General features: G+C 36.3%; 1 protein-coding gene across 1 annotated transcript; it reads right to left on the bottom strand.

Annotated features, from left to right (window-relative positions):
* Positions 1–17,788: 17,788 nt before the first annotated feature.
* LOC141698386 (large ribosomal subunit protein eL27-like) lies at positions 17,789–18,436 on the bottom strand. Its single transcript, XM_074503071.1, has one exon. It carries the CDS (start codon positions 18,351–18,353, stop codon positions 17,946–17,948), a length of 408 nt encoding a protein of 135 aa, XP_074359172.1. The 5' UTR covers positions 18,354–18,436; the 3' UTR covers positions 17,789–17,945.
* Between the last annotated feature and the right edge of the window lie 269 nt (positions 18,437–18,705).

The following is an 18,705-nucleotide window of genomic DNA, read 5'->3' as shown; positions in this document are numbered from 1 at the left end:
AGTTTGTGAGATTTTGAATGTTGGTTTGTAATAAAAGTAGTTAGTGGTTCTTGTTTTCATACTTTAACCTAAAAAGGTCCTGGTTAGTGTTAAAGGGGTTTAGTTTCATTTTTTTATTATTTATTAATAAACTTGTACAGGTTTGGTGATTAGCTCGTAAACCCCAGACTTATACCCCATGTTTGGAGAGCATTACAAAGACTACTGTTGAACACACTCTGCCTGAGGGTAATACACGGGAGAAATAGCTCTATCCGCCACCACCTTTCCCTAAGAGATTACAATAACAAAAGCTGGATAAGCAGTTCGGTAAGTTTTTGGAGGTGTTCAAGAAACTTCACATCAACATACCTTTCGCTGAGGCTCTGGAGCAAATGCCTAGTTATGCAAAATTTATGAAGAGTATTCTTTTAAGGAAGGTAAAACTGGATGACCTTGAGACCGTTGCTCTAACGGAAGAGTGCAGTGCTGTGCTGCAACAAAAATTACCTCTAAAGCTTAAAGATCCAGGTAGCTTCACGATTCCTTGCACCATTGGCAAGTTGTCTTTTGATAAGTGCCTGTGTGATTTGGGAGCAAGCATCAATCTGATGCCGTTGTCTATCTTCAAAAAATTAAATTTGCCTGATCCAAAGCCCACCTACATGTCTCTACAATTGGTTGATCGTTCTATTACATACCCACGAGGCATAGTGGAGGATGTGCTTGTAAAGGTGGATAAGCTCTTCTTTTCTGCAGACTTTGTTATTCTGGATTTCGAGGAAGATAAGAAGATTCCCATAATCTTGGGGAGACCTTTCTTAGCTACAGGCCGTACCTTGATAGATGTACAGAAAGGAGAACTTACTATGAGGGTGCAGGATCAGGATGTGATATTCAACATGTTCAAAGTGATGAAATTCCCTATAGAAGACGAGGAATGCTTAAAGGTGGATTTGATTGATTCTTCGGTTACTTCAGAACTTGATCACATGCTAATGTCTGATGTATTAGAGAAAGCCTTAGTGGGGGACTTTGACAGTGATGATGAGGATGGCAATGAGCAACTACAATATCTAAATGCTTCTCCTTGGAGGCGAAAGCTAGACATGCCATTTGAATCTCTTAGTACTTCTGACCTCAAAAATGCTGAAAGAAAGCTCAAACCATCTATTGAGGAAACACCTACCTTGGAGCTTAAACCATTGCCTGAACACTTGAGGTATGTTTTTTTAAGTGATGCATCTACTTTACCTGTTATTATTGCATCTGACCTTTCAGGTAGTGAGGAGGACATGCTCTTCAGGATCTTGCGAGAATTCAAATCGGCTATTGGATGGACTATAGCAGATATAAAGGGGATCAGCCCCTCGTACTGCATGCATAAAATTCTCCTAGAGGAAGGTAATAATCCAACGGTTGAGCAACAGCGAAGACTTAATCCTATCATGAAAGAAGTGGTGAAGAAAGAAATTCTGAAGTGGTTGGACGCAGGAATCATATATCCTATTTCTGACAGTTCTTGGGTGAGCCCCGTGCAATGTGTACCTAAGAAAGGAGGTATTACTGTAGTAGCAAATGAGAAGAACGAGATCATTCCCACTCGAACAGTCACGGGATGGAGGGTATGCATGGATTACAGAAAGTTGAACAAGGCCACGAGGAAGGATCACTTCCCTCTTCCATTTATTGATCAGATGCTTGACAGGTTGGCCGGTCATGAGTATTATTTTCTTCTGGATGGCTATTCGGGGTATAATTAGATATATATTGCACTAGAGGATCAAGAAAAGACTACATTCACTTGTCCATTTGGCACGTTTGCTTTTCGTAGAGTTTCGTTTGGCTTATGTGGCGCACCTGCCACTTTTCAGAGATGTATGATGGCTATATTCTCTGATATGATTGGAAATAATATCGAGGTGTTCATGGACGACTTCTCCGTCTTTGGACATTCGTATGATGAATGTTTGAACAATCTTCATGCGGTGCTCAAAAGGTGTGTGGAAACTAATTTGGTGCTAAATTGGGAAAAATGTCACTTTATGTGTGTGAAGGCATTATTCTTGGGCATAAGGTATCTAGAAAGGGTCTCGAGGTAGACAAAGCCAAGGTGGGAGTCATTGAAAATCTTCCACCACATATTTCTGTGAAAGGAATCTGTAGTTTTCTTGGTCATGCGGGTTTTTATCGGCGTTTCATCAAGGACTTCTCGAATATATCAAAGTCGTTGTGCAACTTGCTCGAGAAGGATGTGCCTTTCAAATTCGATGATGAATGCTTGACGGTATTCGATACTCTCAAGAAGAGTTTGATAACTGCACCAGTTATTACGGCACCTGATTGGACAAAGCCTTTTGAGATGATGTGTGATGCGAGTGATTATGCGGTGGGCGCAGTTCTTGGGCAACGCAAGAATAATCTCTTTCATGTGGTCTACTATGCTAGTAAGACTTTAAATGGAGCTCAAATGAACTACACCATTACTGAGAAGGAGCTCTTGGCTATAGTCTTTGGTTTCGAAAAATTTTGATCTTATTTGCTTGGGACAAAGGTGATAGTGTTCACTGATCATGCGGCCATTCGCTATTTGGTTTCCAAGAAGGATTCGAAGCATAGACTTATTCGTTGGGTGCTCTTGCTACAGGAATTTGAGTTAGAGATCAAGGATCGAAAAGGTACTGAGAATCAAGTAGTTGACCATCTCTCTAGATTGGAGAATCCCGATTCTACTTCAGATGATAAGACATTGATCAACGAATCTTTTCCGGATGAGCAGTTGTTCGCAGTTCAGGAGGAAGAGCCATGATTCGCAGATATTGTGAACTATCTTGTCAGCAATATAATGCCTCCTAATATGAATGCAGCTCAAAAGAAGAAGTTTCTGCATAAGGTGAAGTGGTATATATGGGATGAACCGTATTTGTTTAGACAAGGAGCTGACCAGATCATCAGGAAATGTATCCCACTCTGTGAGACGGAGGGGATATTATGAGACTGCCACTCCACAGTTTATGGTGGACATTATGGTGGTGAGAAGACGGCAGCTCGTATTCTGCAAGCAGGTTTTTTCTGGCCTAAGTTGTTTAAGGATGTTCATCAGTTCATTTTAAGGTGTGATTGTTGCCAAAGAGTGGGGAATCTTACGAGGAAGGAAGAGATGCCGTTAAATGTGATGTTTGAAGTCGAGGTCTTTGATGTTTGGGGAATGTTAGTGTGTGATGATTGTATGATATCTAGTATTGGTTGTGCTTATTCGTCTTATGTGGGTCGCGAACATACAAGATAGGGTGTTAATCTTTTGTGAAGCGACAGTGGATCTTGAGGTTTAGAACTTGCCATGCTAGCATAGGTTCATGTATGTGTATGCATGACTAGTGGGTAACTCTAACCGTTTTACTTGCTCTGTGTAATCAAAAGGAATAACTTGTGCTTAAAACGTTATGTTGTCAAATTCTGTAAACATATAGGGTCTCAACATAATTGATGCCTATTCAACTTATGTCTTAATTGTGGATGCTTGGTAGAATGGTATTAGTACAATGAAAGTTGGCTTTTATCAGTTTCGTGTTGTTCGATTAATATCATCACCGTTACATGCTAAGGGTAATAACAATAACTATTGAAGGAAGTAGTAATGAAGTTGTGATCTCATGTATATTTAATATTGTTAATTCAAGTGTCAATTAAGTTCTTAATTCTCGTAGTTAATTCAAGTAAATAATTAGTTAATCAAATCTAAGTGTAATTGTCTTGACATTGAGAAGTAATTATACATTGGTGAGTAAGTGTAATTGAACATAATTAGTCTGAGTCTCTATGGGAACGAACTAGAAAGTATTCTATATTACTTGCGAACGTGTATACTTGCGTGTATTATTAGCGCGTGTTTTTCGCCCTAACAAAAATAAAAGATGTTTTGGCTGGGATGAATAGTCATTTTTGAAAGAGATATGTCCTAAGTCCAATCATGTGTGAGGATTTAGGAATAACTTTTATGTAATATATTTTGATTTCATTGATATTAATAAAAGACTTGTTTTGTTTTTTATTGCGGGCTCTATCTATTTTAAGTGTTTAAATAAGATATACCACAGTTTAGAGTAAAGCTTTTTATGGATTGTGATGAGACCATAATAATGAGACCTAAAAGATGATAACTCTAAACTTAAATAGTTCCTGGTCGTAGGATTACTAACTGGTAATTAATAATCCGCAAAGATCGGTACATACTATGCTTGCTTCATTATGAAGGATGTCTGTTCTCATAGACATTTGTGTGGTGACACTATAGCTAGTATGTAGGTGCTTATTATAGAATAAGTTCACTGAACATGACTCACACAGTTGAACAACTGATGGAGTTCACTCACGTGTCATCAGTTGTTCACATAGTGATAGTTGTACAAGTATCCTTAGACTTGAGGTCATCATAGTCATCTTGTGTACACTGAACTATGCTTTGGTTTAGTTCTTAGTCTCCAGGGACAATTATAAGGGCTCTACTGGGTATAGGAATTTGTACACGAAGATAGTGTATGATCAAAAGAGGATCTACCCCTTCCAGTGAAGGAAGAGAATGTTCAATGTTGATCCACTTATGCTAGTTCAGGAATCTCTGACCAGAGTGAATGAAATTAGAAAGGAGTTTCTAATTTACAATAAATAGAACTAAGCATAGTAAATGGGAAAGCAAGTGATTAAATAAGATAGGCTTGACACAAGTTCCATGCCTTGTATTTAATCGTGACATTGCAGGGTAGAAGGAATTGATTGTACGGTAACTACTCACTGAATAGGTTCTTGGTATTCTAAGCAGTGAATTCGTATTGTCCGGATAGTCGCGATATGCTGAGAAGTATCCCTCACGATGTAGAATAAATATGATTAATTAATTAATCATATTTAATGAATTAGAGAATTTATATAAATAATGATAAAATAGTTTTATTATTATTTATTTCTACTACCGGCTTAATATTGAACCTACAGGGTCACACCATAAAAGAGAATGATTTAATGGTGGAGAAATTAATTAATAATGGCTGATAATTATTTATTTATGAAATAAATAATTAATTGGCAAATTTAATAATTGATTAAATGAGATTTAATTGATTATAAATTAATTAAGAAAAAGTTCTTAATATTATTAATTAAGAATATAATTTTTGGAAATTAAATCAAGTGAGAGAATTATTTCTAAAGTGTTTAGAAAAATGATTAATAATTAAAAGGTGTTTTAATTATTAGTGAGAATAATAAAGGGTTAATAATAATAATATTTTATGGGAAAAATTTCAACTGAAAATTTTGCCTATAAATATACTATTATAAACCCTATTTTTGCCTCAACCAAAGGATTTACAAAACCCTAATTCTCTCCACCTCCTCCTCCTTCATTACATCATTTTCTTGGTGGATACCGGTGGAGTGCTTCACACTTGAGGAGCAACTGCTAAGGATCTCTGCTCGTTGTTCTTGGATCGCTTTTAAAGGTTAGAAATCGATCCCTCGATTTTATTTACGATCTGTATGCATATTATATGGATTTTATATATGTAAAATTGTTTTACCATGCTTCCGTGATAGATAAAATCCTACAGGTTTAAATAGCCAATAGAATACCAAGGGACGCGAGGACTGTTTAACAATTACAAGTAAAAATAATGATCCCTCGACTCCCTAGATTGATGTGTAATAATAACAGTCAGTAAAAGATCTAAAGCAAGAGTTAATGGGCACGGGAAATAATTAACAATTACTGTGCACATGCAGTTTTTCAAGACATACACGTTAACCACTAACCCATAATGATTATGACTATTTTTATCTCACCCAAATTTATTCTGATTTAAATATGACTGTTTCAGATTTTACCACAAATAAGTCAAGTAAATAAAAATGCCACGTACGCATAAAGGATTCCATCAGGATTTAATATCAGAACTTAGCTTATATTAGATTTTAACAGTCATCATAACATGGCTTCTGTACTCAAAAAGTGAATATCTTTTTTTGTGATTCTTCATACAAATACTGACTTGTTTTCTTTAGAGTTTAATCATCAGAACGTCCATCAGAACTTGTCCTCAGAATGTATGCAAATGACACTTAACTGCTTGTCAAAAACAACTTAATCACCACAGTAATTTTCATCATTCATATGGAGTGAAAGTGTGTGCATTCAGCAAAATATCAGATAAAGATTAAAGTCTGATCAACTTCAGTACATCTTAGAAATAAGGCATAACTCATAAAAATGCTTAAAATATGTCATCATTCATGATGTCTACTATAGAACAAATTTATGCAAGAGTCCACCTCAACTGTTTGTGCTCATTTTATGCATCTTTTGAAATTCCTTTTTACAGTGGCTTCTCAGTGTAAGTGAGTCACGACTGCTTATCAGAATTTATGCTGTTATCAGAGTATTTCTCCAGTAATCATAGAGTGTGAAAAGTCATCAAGAAAATTTTTTGCTTTTCTAATGCATATTACTTAATACCAACAATGCACTTGGGTCTTTCCTTCCACATTTTTACTCTAGATCTCAAAGGAGTACCTGACTTTTATTCTTTTCTTTTCTTTTGATAAGTGAGGCTTATAAGCACTTAGTTCATTCTTAAGATTTATTGACATCGGAATTTGACAGATAAGAAACAAGAATCTAGTTTGTGACTTAGTAATACGATACACAGAGTAAACTTGACTAAGCTTAATATCAGAATCTGCTTGTATTAATGAGTTTCCACATAAACAACTAATTCAAACATGGAATTTCTAGTATGTTAAAGACTACTAGGTCAGCATCTAGCACAGTTATCCTCATTGGATTGAATTGTCATAGAACATTCAAAACACTTATCAGAGTATATAAATCCACATCAGATAACAAACAGCATTTAACAAATTTTCAAATTAAGCACATATTACATATAGATAATACAATCTGTAAACACTGATCATAAAGTCTGATGCATGAGAACAAAAACTAAGCAGATTTAGAGAAAGAACCTGAAACCATTCCAAGTTCATTTACCAATCTTATAAAAGTAGCTGCACATAGTGGTTTTGTGAAGAAATCTGCTAGCTGTTGATCTGTTGGAACAAAATGCAATTCCACTGTACCTTCATCCACATGTTCCCTTATGAAATGGTACCTAATGCTGATGTGCTTTGTCATTGAGTGTTGAACTGGATTACTTGTCATAGCAATAGCACTTTGATTATCACAGTAAATAGGGATTTTAGAAAATTCTAACCCATAATCCAGTAACTGATTCTTCATCCAAAGAATCTGTGCACAACAGCTTCCCGCGGCAATATATTCTGCTTCTGCAGTTGATGTGGAAATTGACTTTTGTTTCTTTCTAAACCAAGAAACCAATCTGCCTCCAAGAAATTGGCAGCTTCCACTAGTGCTTTTCCTGTCTATTTTGCATCCTGCAAAATCTGCATCTGAGTAACCAATTAGCTTAAAATCTGATTCCCTAGGATACCACAATCCTAGATCAGTTGTACCCTTAAGGTACTTGAAAATTCTTTTCACAGCTAATAAGTGAGGTTCTCTTGGATCAGCCTGAAATCTTGCACAAAGACAGGTAGCATACATGATATCAGGTCTACTTACAATTAGATAGAGTAAGGAGCCAATCATACCTCTGTAGTTAATAATATCTACAGATTTACCAGTATCCTTATCGAACTTGGTTGCAGTGGCCGTGGGAGTGGATGCAGTTGAACAATCTTGCATTCCAAATTTCTTCAGTAAATTTCTGGTATACTTGGATTGATAGATAAAAGTGCCTTCTTTAGTTTGCTTGACTTGAAGGCCCAGAAAATAGCTGAGTTCTCCCATCATACTCATTTGATATCTTGACTACATTAGCTTTGCAAACTTCTCACACAGTTTGGAATTAGTAGAACCAAATATGATATCATCAACATATATCTGTACCAAAAGTAAGTCCTTTCCATGGTTGAGGTAGAATAGAGTCTTGTCAATTGTGCCTCTGTGAAATCCACTTTCCAGAAGAAATTGAGCTAAAGTCTCATACCATGCTCTTGGAGCTTGCTAAAGGCCATAAAGTGATTTGTCAAGCCTGTAGACATGATTGGGAAATTTAGGATCTACAAAGCCTGGAGGTTGTTCAACATATACCTCTTCTTCCAATTCTCCATTGAGAAAAGCATTTTTCACATCCATTTGAAAGACTTTAAACTTCTTATGAGCAGCATAAGCCAAAAAGATCCTTATGGCCTCTAACCTAGCAACTGGTGCAAATGTTTCATCATAATCAATACCCTCTTATTGAGAGTAGCCTTTAGCAACCAGTCTTGCTTTATTCCTTGTAATTATGCCATCACTGTCAGTTTTGTTTCTGAACACCCATTTTGTACCAACAAATGATCTGTTCTTTGGTCTTGGCACTAGGGTCCAGACTTAATTTCTTTTAAATTCATTTAGAGACATTCATTTGAAGTTGCAGCTCTAGTTCTAACACCTGCTTCAGGATTCCCAATGATTAAATCAGGTGTATGTGCTTTAGTCCACTTCCTTGCAGATGGAAGTTGATCTCTAGAACTGGATCCTCCCCCATGATTCATGTTGTCTCCATCAGCATTTTCTGATGCTCCCCCTGTAGTTATGCTCTCTGAGACTTCAGAATTTGAATTTGATTTTTCAGGAGATGAAGAATAAGAGCTTCCAGAATTATCAAAATTTGGCTCATCAGAACTAGATGAATCAGAACTTGAAGAGCCAGTGACAGGTTCTGATGCTTCTTGAGAGTCTTGAGATGTGGTAGGTTCTTCAGCTTGCTCCCCCTGGACAGGTGCATTTTCCTTTGGAGTTGTTACCACAGTTTCAATGACATCATAACTTACAGGATCAGGATTTAAGTCATCAAAATTTCCAGAATAAGAATTTAAATCTTCATTCTCAAATCTCAGCTGATCATGATCATCGAAATCTTCAAGTCCAGTAATATTCTTATCATCAAAAGAGACATTGATAGATTCCATGACAACTCTTGTTCTTAAATTGTAGACTCTGAAGGCTTTTGTGGAAAGTGGATATCCAATAAAAATTCCTTCATCAGCTTTTAGATCAAATTTTGACAGTTGTTCAGGATGAGTCTTAAGAACAAAACACTTGCAACCAAATACATGAAAGTATTTCAGATTTGGCTTCTTTTTCTTCACCATCTCATATGGTGTTTTTCCATGCTTGTTTATAAGTGTAGCATTTTATGTAAAACAAGCAGTCTGCACAGCTTCAGCCCAAAAATAGGTTGGTAGCTTTGCTTCATCAAGCATTGTTCATGCAGTTTCAGTGAGAGTCATGTTCTTTCTTTCTACAACTCCATTTTGCTGTGAAGTTCTAGGTGCAGAAAATTCCTGTTTGATTCCATGATCTTTGCAGAACTCTTCCATGATTGAATTCTTGAACTCAATGCCATTATCACTCCTTATTATTTTAACAGAATCTTTGATCAATTTATCCAGTTGTTTGGCATGATCAGTTAGAGTAGATGATGTTTCAGTCTTCTTATGCAAGAAATACACCCAAGTGTATCTTGTGTATTCATCCACTATAACCATAGCATTTTTCTTCTTTGCAATAGACATGACATTTACTGGACCAAATAGATCAACATGCAGTGGGTGATAAGGCTCAAGAATTGATGACTCGATTTTGCTCTTGAAAGAAGATTTTCTTTGTTTTGCCTTCTGACATGAATCACAAAGGCCATCAGGAGTAAATACTATTTTTGGCAGTCCTCTCACAAGATCTTTCTTTACAAGCTCATTTATATTGTTGAAATTTAAATGAGAGAGTTTCTTGTGCCAATTCCAGCTTTCTTCAATTGATGCTCTACTCAACAGACAGATTGCAGAACCATCAGTACTTGTTGAAAGTCTGGCTTCATAAATGTTACCATGCCTGTATCCTTTCAGAACCACTTTGCCTTTTGAATTACTTATAGCTTTACAGTGTTATTCAAAGAAATTCACATGATAACCTCTGTCACAGATTTGACTTATACTCAACAGATTGTGTTTAAGTCCTGAGACAAGAGCTACTATTTTAATGATGACATTCTCAAGATTGATCTTGCCATATCCCAGAGTTTTTCCAATGTTTCCATCTCCATAAGAAGCTTCTGGGCCATCTTTCTCCATAAAATCTGATAGCAGGGCTTTATTTCCAGTCATATGTCCTGAACATCCACTGTCGAGAACTAGGATGTTCTTCCTGTTGCCCTGCAATCACAAAGACCACTAATGGTTAGTTTTAAGGACCCAGACTTGCTTGGATCCTTTGGCCTTTTTAAGTTTGTTAACATTTGCAGCGGATTTAACATCAGAGTTTATGCTAACATTTTTCTTATCAGTATTAACAGTATCAGACTTTGCATCATACTTTACACTAGAAGGAATTAAAGCAACTTTCTTCAAAGAAGGTTTTATCTGATAATAATCATAGTACAAACTATGATATTCCTTACAAGTATAAATGGAATGCCATATACTACCATAATGAAAACAAGATTTTGTGGCTTAAACCTAACAGACTGACCCTTAACTCCCGACTTAGAAGGTAAGGAGTTTATATTCTTACTCTTCCTACAAAAAAAAGTCAGATGGTTAGAGTTTCCACAGTTATAGCATTTCTTTCTAGGAGCATTAGGAATAGGCATATAATTGTTGCTTTTATTCACACCTTCCTTTCCATTCCTATTTTTCCTAGCTACCTTTACCTTGTTTACACTGGTAATCTCTTTCAGCTTATGTTTAAGCTGCTTCTTTGTCATTAAGCCTATGTTAACTTAAGTTGGTTTATCCTGTTCTAATTTGTCAGAAGTTGACTCTGCTATCACTTCTGTCTCAATATCTTTCATCTTTTCAGAATCAGACTTTACAGTTTTAGCTACAAATTTAACAGGATTTACCTTTGGCTTAGTAGTCTGTTTAACAATAATTGGCTTAACTTGTTTAGTTCCTTTTTCATTTTTCTCATCTCCATAACCTAAGCCCTCTTTCCAGTTCCCACTACTTAGTATCAACTGAGTTGTTCTGTCAGAGTTAGTCCAAGTCCTGATAATCTCTCTCTCCTTTTCTAACTCAGTTTTTAGAGATTTATTCATTTTTAGCACTTCACCTCTAACATAGAAAGCATAATCTCTATCCTTCTGAGTTTGATGGAACATAACTAACTCTTTTTCTAAATAATCATTCCTCTTTTTAAAAGTAAGATTTTCAGAAGTTAATCTTTCACATGTTAAAGTTTGATCTCTATAGCTAATAAATATGGTTTTAAGATATAATCTCAACTCAGTAATATCATCAGTATGAAAGGCATAAGTTGTTTGAGGTACCTTTAACTCAGCAGCAACATAACTGCTATCAGCATTTGCCATCAAGGCATAGTTCTCCTCATCTTCAGAATCTGAAGTATATGTCCAGCTTTTCTTCTTTGTGACAAGAGCTTTGCATTTGTCACTCTTTCCTTTCTTGTAGTCAGGAGATATGTGGCATTTCTTACCACAGTTGTAGCATTTGACATTTGAGTAATCTCTCTGCCAGACTTTCCTCCTTTGCCTTCAGATTTTCTGAACCCTTCTTATCAGAACTTCTACCTTTCCAGGAAAACTTCTTTTCCCTTCTGAATTTCCTGTAGGCTATCTTTGTGATACCCTTCACCATAAGAGCACACAACTTCATCATCTCTTCATCAACATCTACTTCAGGTAGACTTTCAGTTTCTGAATCATCATCATCAGAACTTGATGATTCTGAATCAGACTTTATGATGAGAGCCTTTCTTTTTCCTTTCTTTGAGACAACCACTTTGAGGGATTCCTCCTCAGCATTAAGAGCAACTGTCCTTGACTTTCTCCCATGTCTCTTGCTTCTTTGATTCATCTCAAGTTCATAAATCTTGAGCATTCCATAAATTTTATCAAGAGTAGTTTCATCAAGAGTATAGTTGTCTCTTATAATAGTAGCTTTCAAATCCCAACTTTCAGGAAGAGCTAAAAGGAATTTTAGATTTGAATCTTCAATGTCATATTCCTTGTCCACCAGTGACAGATCATTCAAGAGTTTGACAAATCTGTCATATAAGTCAGTTAATGACTCATCACTTTTTGATTCAAAGTGCTCATACTCTTGAGTGAGTATAGTCCTCCTGTTGTTCTTGATTGCATCAGTTCCCTGAAACCTTGTCTCCAAAGCATCACATATCTCTTTTGCAGTCTTGCATTGAATTACCTCATTTGACATTACATTATCAATGGCACTATGCAGCAAATGCCTTACCTTTGCATCCTTGGCAATAGATGAGATATCTTCAGCTGTGTATTCACTTTTCTCCTTTGGTATGGTCTTTGCTGGCTGATCTGCAACTACAATAGGGAGCTTGGTTGGCTTATACGGTCCTTCATAAATTCTGTCAAGGTATTCTGGATATTTAGCTTCTAGAAATATATCCATCTTCACTTTCCATATGGGATACTCAGAAGGTCTCAGCATGGGAACCCTGATAGTCTTATATCGACTGTGGTTTGAGTCTTTGGAGTTTCTTTAGTTTTGGTGGGCTTGGTTGGATTTTCTGATTCTTCAGACATGATTATTTTGGATCTTTTCTGTATGTGTGTTAACAGATAGGCTCTGATACCACTTGTTAGTTCACACAACACTGTAGAAGGGGGTTGAATACAGTGTAGAATACAATCAAATCGATTTAAAGCACAAGTAATAGAAAACAGATGTTTTCAATATAATAAACTCTGTTACAATGGAACTGTTCTCTCTCAGTGATGAACAAATATCATGAGAGCTGCTAGGTTACAATTGTATGATCTTCTCGATGATCGTAACTCTTATAGAGTAAACCTATGTCTGTGTTTATATAGACACACAGTTACAAGATAACTTCTAATTGATATGGAATATAATTATGTCTCCTAAAATATATCAATCAGATATCTTATATAATTCTTCTAGTCCTCTAACTCTTTCCATGCATATCTTCTTCTTGTATTTGTCTCGATCTTCTTTCCTGTAAATCAGCTTCCTTCCTTAACTGTTAGTCCTCCAGTACTTAAGTTCTGATATCCATCTTCTGATATTATCTTCTGATAATCTAAGTCCTGATATCCTTAAATCCTGACTTCCGGTAAGTCCTGATTCCAGTAAAAACTGATAATTCCTGTTAGTTAAGATCTGAAAACTAAACATGAAACATATTAGACATGACATCTCAAATATATCCAACAGAGGCATCCCGTAAGGGGGGTTAGGGGTCATGATCGTTGAGTACTCATACCCAACGGGTTGGGGGTTCACTGTTGCATATAACTAATGAAATTGGGGATTCGTCCCTTGTGGAGCCACAGACGTTGAATTGGGGGATTCTTCCCTTGAGGTTGGGCCTTAGATGCCCCTATCGGGGTTCCCCCTTGGGTGGAGGCATAGGTTGAGTGCGGTGGTATCTCTACCACTTATGCGATTGTTCGCGATGAGACATGATTATTTGTTCCGCTACTGTTTCTGCTCCGTGTGAGTACCATGGTTATTGTAGTCTTCCCACAGACGGCGCCAAATATTATGGAATAAAAACTATGGTGCGTTAATAATTAATGCTAGGATTTATGAGTTTCAAGCTTTAATGGCTGCTCTCACGTTTGGGATTATCTGTCCTCGCAAGATGCCTATGTATCTCTTTATTGTTGAGAATCAAGCCAAAAACATAGTTCTAGGTTGAGGGATAGAGCCATTTATATAGAGATGAGTCTAGGATTAGACTTGTGTTGGGAGACTTGGTGGCCAAGTCTCCAACTTAGATGGTAATGATGACTTTTGTAAGGAATTCCATATCCTTCCTTGTAAGAGTGTGTGTTCATTTTGGACACATGCCTCTGCTCTTTTAGTCGTATCGGGCCTAACCCATGAACAACTCATGTTCATGGACCTTGACGACCTCTGTTAGTGAGCCTTGACTACTTGGGTTGTCTTGAGTCTGCTACGAGTTTAGACTAGCCTGGTCTGTACTGGGCTTAGACAAGAAGCCCAAATACAATTAATGTGATATTTAATGTGTCTTTAGGATGCACTTTCTATCTATATCACCAGCTTTATTCAACTAGTTGAACCTCTGTTCAGCAGCTACAGCAGCCACATAATTATCTGAAAACGAAGGGTAATTCAGTTATTCAAGCACGATTACTCTGGGGTGTTACAATCAATTTTCTCTGATAACATAAACAAAAAATATATTTTGACAGTAAAAAAGAGAGGCTCTTCGCAAAAATTAAGAAAAGTTCTTCTCAAATAATTTTAAACAAAGTTATATACAACACATATAACATCTACTTAATCCAAAAACCCACTTTTTGCTTGCCATATAAGCAAGTCCATCTAGCCTTTATTGTAATTTCACGCACACATATATATAAAGTCTTCAATTTTTGTATTTTTGGGGGCCTGTGCAGTGGCTCACCACGCGCTCCCCCAGCGCCCCCTCCGCTGAAGGAGGTCTGTGGTGTGTGGATACATCATGGGTACGAGAATCAGGGATGGAAATGGAGTGTACAGGGAATGATAACAAAATGGAAATTCAAGTGAGAAAATTTGGTTCTCATTATACATTACATAATTGCTAATCCAAATACTATTACTTGATTTTAAAGTTTAGACTACATTGACCGGGCAAGATATTACTAATAGGACGATACAAACCTTTAGATAGCACATAAAAGAGTAAGGCAGGGAGTTGATGCTCTTGTTATCATGGAGATCAAATTTCAAGGTATTACATAAATACCCCAACAAATTAAGCTTACAGTACAGATATTACTAATATGACGATATGAACCTTCATAATGAAACATAAAAAAGTGATACGGGAGTTGATGCTCTTGTTCTCATCAAGATCAAGTGCTGCACATTACAGATATTACTAGTGGGACGACACGAATCTCCATAATGGAACATATAAAAGGGTGACGCGGGAGTTGATGCTCTTGTTCTCGTGGAGATCAAAATTCCAAAGTGCTCAATCACTACATAAAAGAGAAAAAAGTCAAGTGATTCTACTTTGAAAATTGAAATACAATGAGATGACTGAGAAACGTGTTACAAAACATACACTAAAGAAGTTCTAAAAAAGTTAGCAATAGCTGAGGCCAGATCAAAAGAGGAGGTAATGTTTTCATTTTAATCTCCTGCGTTGTTGCCGAGGTTTAGAGTCACCGTCTCCAGAAAAAGAGTACGTCTTATCTCTCAAAAATAAGATTAGCCAAACATTATCTGTGTACGAGGATCAACTATAATAAGGTTTCCAGTGGTGGATGAATTTCGAATAATCAAAGATATGTTATATGAACAAGTTCTGCAACTATATATATGGATTGTTAACATGACCACCATAACGTACATTTCCAAAAAAATCATCGCTCCCTGGTCTTTACATGCCTTAATTTAAAGAATGTGTACAGATACCTTCACACCAGCAGAAATTCACTTGACCTAAATCGCTCCTCGGTAAATCTTGTTTGCAAAACGTTGGAACCATTGTAAATGAATTAAAGGATGGAGTAACAGTAAAATATAACGACACAAGAAAAAGATAGAGAGGCAACTTCTGCTCAATCTCCTACTGTAACCGCAAATACACAAATTAAGGGGTGAAATTTGGAATCAGATGTCAATTTTGGTTGAATAAATTTCTTGTCTATCACATTCATTTTCACTTCCCTGTTTGTATATTATGCAAAGAAGATCGGAACATTTTGGTTGTATATTATTTTTGGTTAGCATAATCAATATCTCTACCCTGGTCTGCATCACTACATAACCCAGCTGATATGAATGGCACTAAGGAAGCCTCAGCCCATTGCTGTATCATTTGAGTTGAAAATTAGGTTTCTTATGTGTGTTTTAAGCATCTTGGCAGACCGGATTCGTTTTTCAGCTCCTATGACTCGTAATCATATTTATACTGCATATCTACTCTGCTACAAACATATTTTCATTAAAAAATACTTCCTAAATAAAATACCATTCAAACCCATTATGTATATCATTTCTTCAGGAGTTAGAATCCAAAGGCGATGACTAAATATTCTAAGAATTTTGGCACCCAGATAAGACACAATTCTGCTAAGAATTTTAACATTGGCCTTACAGTTCAAATTAAAATGGGCTCTTTTGGCTAATTGTAGTTATTGCAACTGAGTAGTTGCTAGTTACTCTGTTCTCATTGTGATGCTTAAGCCTCCACTATTAGCTTAGTTATAAACTTATAAATCACACATTTACTACTAAATCGTACAAAGTAGCAGCAAGTACAGTTTAGTCTGGGTTCTGGAATTGAGATCCTGGTGAGTTTACACCATTGCATGGCTAAGTGAATAAAAAGTTACTTGAATTAACTCATGAGCATTGATAAATTTTTACTTTATGGGACTCTAGAAAGTACAAAGCTATCAATTGACAAAATTACACTACATTTTATTGAGAAATTACCTCCTCAAGATAGATAAATGTATCTATATAATAATGCAAAGGTATCATGTATACAGTTTCTCAAATCCCCGGACCATATATAAGCTACAGAAAGCAAACCAACTAGAAGAACCATATAATAGTTGGAGATCATTTTCCACATTTAGGCATCTCAAAAGGTATATTCAGCTTTTCATAACTCCAAGTAGGGATAGATGACAAATTGTCATTAATAATAGTATAATATTAACAAATCTTGGGTGATTCTATTTGAGGCAGGATAACAAGTAAAACAATCGTCAAACAATTTAAAGGCAAAACAATTTGCTATTAAGTTACTAGCCTACTACCCCAAGAGGATCTAATAACTGACCGCATAAAACTCTGTAGGGAAACAATGTCTAGTAATCAGAGAGTAAAACCATAATTATGAAACAGTAGGGAGCAAGGCAAATGACTGAAAATAATAGCAGAACTCATATCCCTATTTGCGGAAATTAAACTCAAAAATTATAATAAAAAAAGTCTTTACAGAACTCATCCCAACCAAATAGAGTTTAAATCCACATTGAAAATAAAAAATAACGATCCCCACTTCCATGACCGTGATACAAAAAATTTGAAGTACTCGAATCTACTCATGGCCCATGGGAATGATTAGGTACTTAAGTTTGAGATGCACTCAGGTAAGTGGCAAAAACACACAACATACTAAGGAACTACCTCATCAAATTAAATAATTGTATGTAGGTGATATAGGTATTTGCAGAAAATATCATGAAAAAACAGGGTCAGACTCTAAACAGATTCATTTCAGCTGTCTATCTACACTAACTCAAGACAGCTTCTTCAGCAACTAAATCAGGACAAAATCTGAACCAGGTAGAAGGAAAAATCTTAGAGCACGATACTTGATTCTTCTAGAACAGCAGATCAACTAATAAAAGTAGCAGTGATCCAAAAGGTACAATATGAAATCAAGTGTGTATCACCTTGGATTAAATAACAGCAAACACAGACAACATATCGAATTATTAAAAAAAGGACAATGACTTGCTAAAAACTTGCGCAAACAACATGATGTAGATGTTACTTACAAACAGGGCAATAACAAAGCATTTATGGCATTATAAATACTAATCATTCATCGGATAAGATAACTAACACATTCTACTTGGAAGAACAATACCTAACCTCTTTGCAAAATAACAAAAACCAGCATCAGCAAATACGAGCAAACATTTCTATCACTGAACATAACAATTTACAACCACTACGAAAAACAAATCACAAATAATCCAAAGACAATATCATAAACCATTAAAAATGTATAACATACTTAGAATCCGACAAAATACGCAAATACTAACTGAAAATCCTGGAGAAAGCGGTCGAAAACAACATTTCATTCCAATTAAATTTTTTTTTAAAAAAAAAGGAAACCTCGAAACTCAGAACCTAAGCTTGGTGAAAAACCAGCGATTCTTTCCGGTCTTAAAGCGCTCCTCGAGCCTGGCCTTAGCCTCTTTAGCAGCAGTAACCTTCTTATCACGTGAGTGCAAACAATCAGGCGTAACAACATCTTTCAAATCAACATCAAGAGTGTAGCGAGTGGGCATTATGTGGTTGTAATTGACAGTCTTGATGAAAGCTTTCACACGCGACTTTTTGGCCGTCTTTTTAGCAGAGTCCTTTCGGATAACCTTCTTCGGGTACTTTGAGATTCCGGCGACGAGGCAGTGCCCGTAAGGCCGGTCACGAGTGCCTTCGTCGAAGGCACGGATTATCACGGCTTTCCGCCCCGCGAATCGTCCGTTGAGGACGATTACGGCCTTGTTTGGCTTCAGAAACTTCACCATTTTCGATGAGACACGGCTGAGCTGGGGATAAAATGCCTCCTTTCTTTCTTAATACTCCCCTCTTCAAAAACCCTAGATTTCAGTTTACTGTGTATTTATATACCAACTGTGGTTGTTTAAAACCCTACATTTCGGCCCACAGTTGCACGTTTTAGCCTTTCTTCTTAACTGGGCTTTGGCCTGTTTGGCCGAGGTATTCGGTGATAGTAATCTATCTATCTATCTATCCAATTTATTAATAATAAGCGAAAGTATATATAATTTAGTACTAAAAGTATCAAAATACAAAAGTACCAAATTACCTGATTTAAATAGTGTTCCAGAAATTGCTAGGCGTTCCAGGACGGTGAGT

The sequence above is a fragment of the Apium graveolens genome, chromosome 11, assembly GCF_009905375.1.
Source record: "Apium graveolens cultivar Ventura chromosome 11, ASM990537v1, whole genome shotgun sequence".
NCBI lineage: Eukaryota > Viridiplantae > Streptophyta > Magnoliopsida > Apiales > Apiaceae > Apium > Apium graveolens.
Note: the sequence above shows the minus strand (reverse complement) of the source record. Positions and strands in the feature narration are given on the sequence as shown.

What these genes read in the sequence shown, in the direction of transcription:
- LOC141698386 (XM_074503071.1), bottom strand. Translation starts at nt 18,353, where the DNA reads ATGGTGAAGTTTCTGAAGCCAAACAAGGCCGTAATCGTCCTCAACGGA.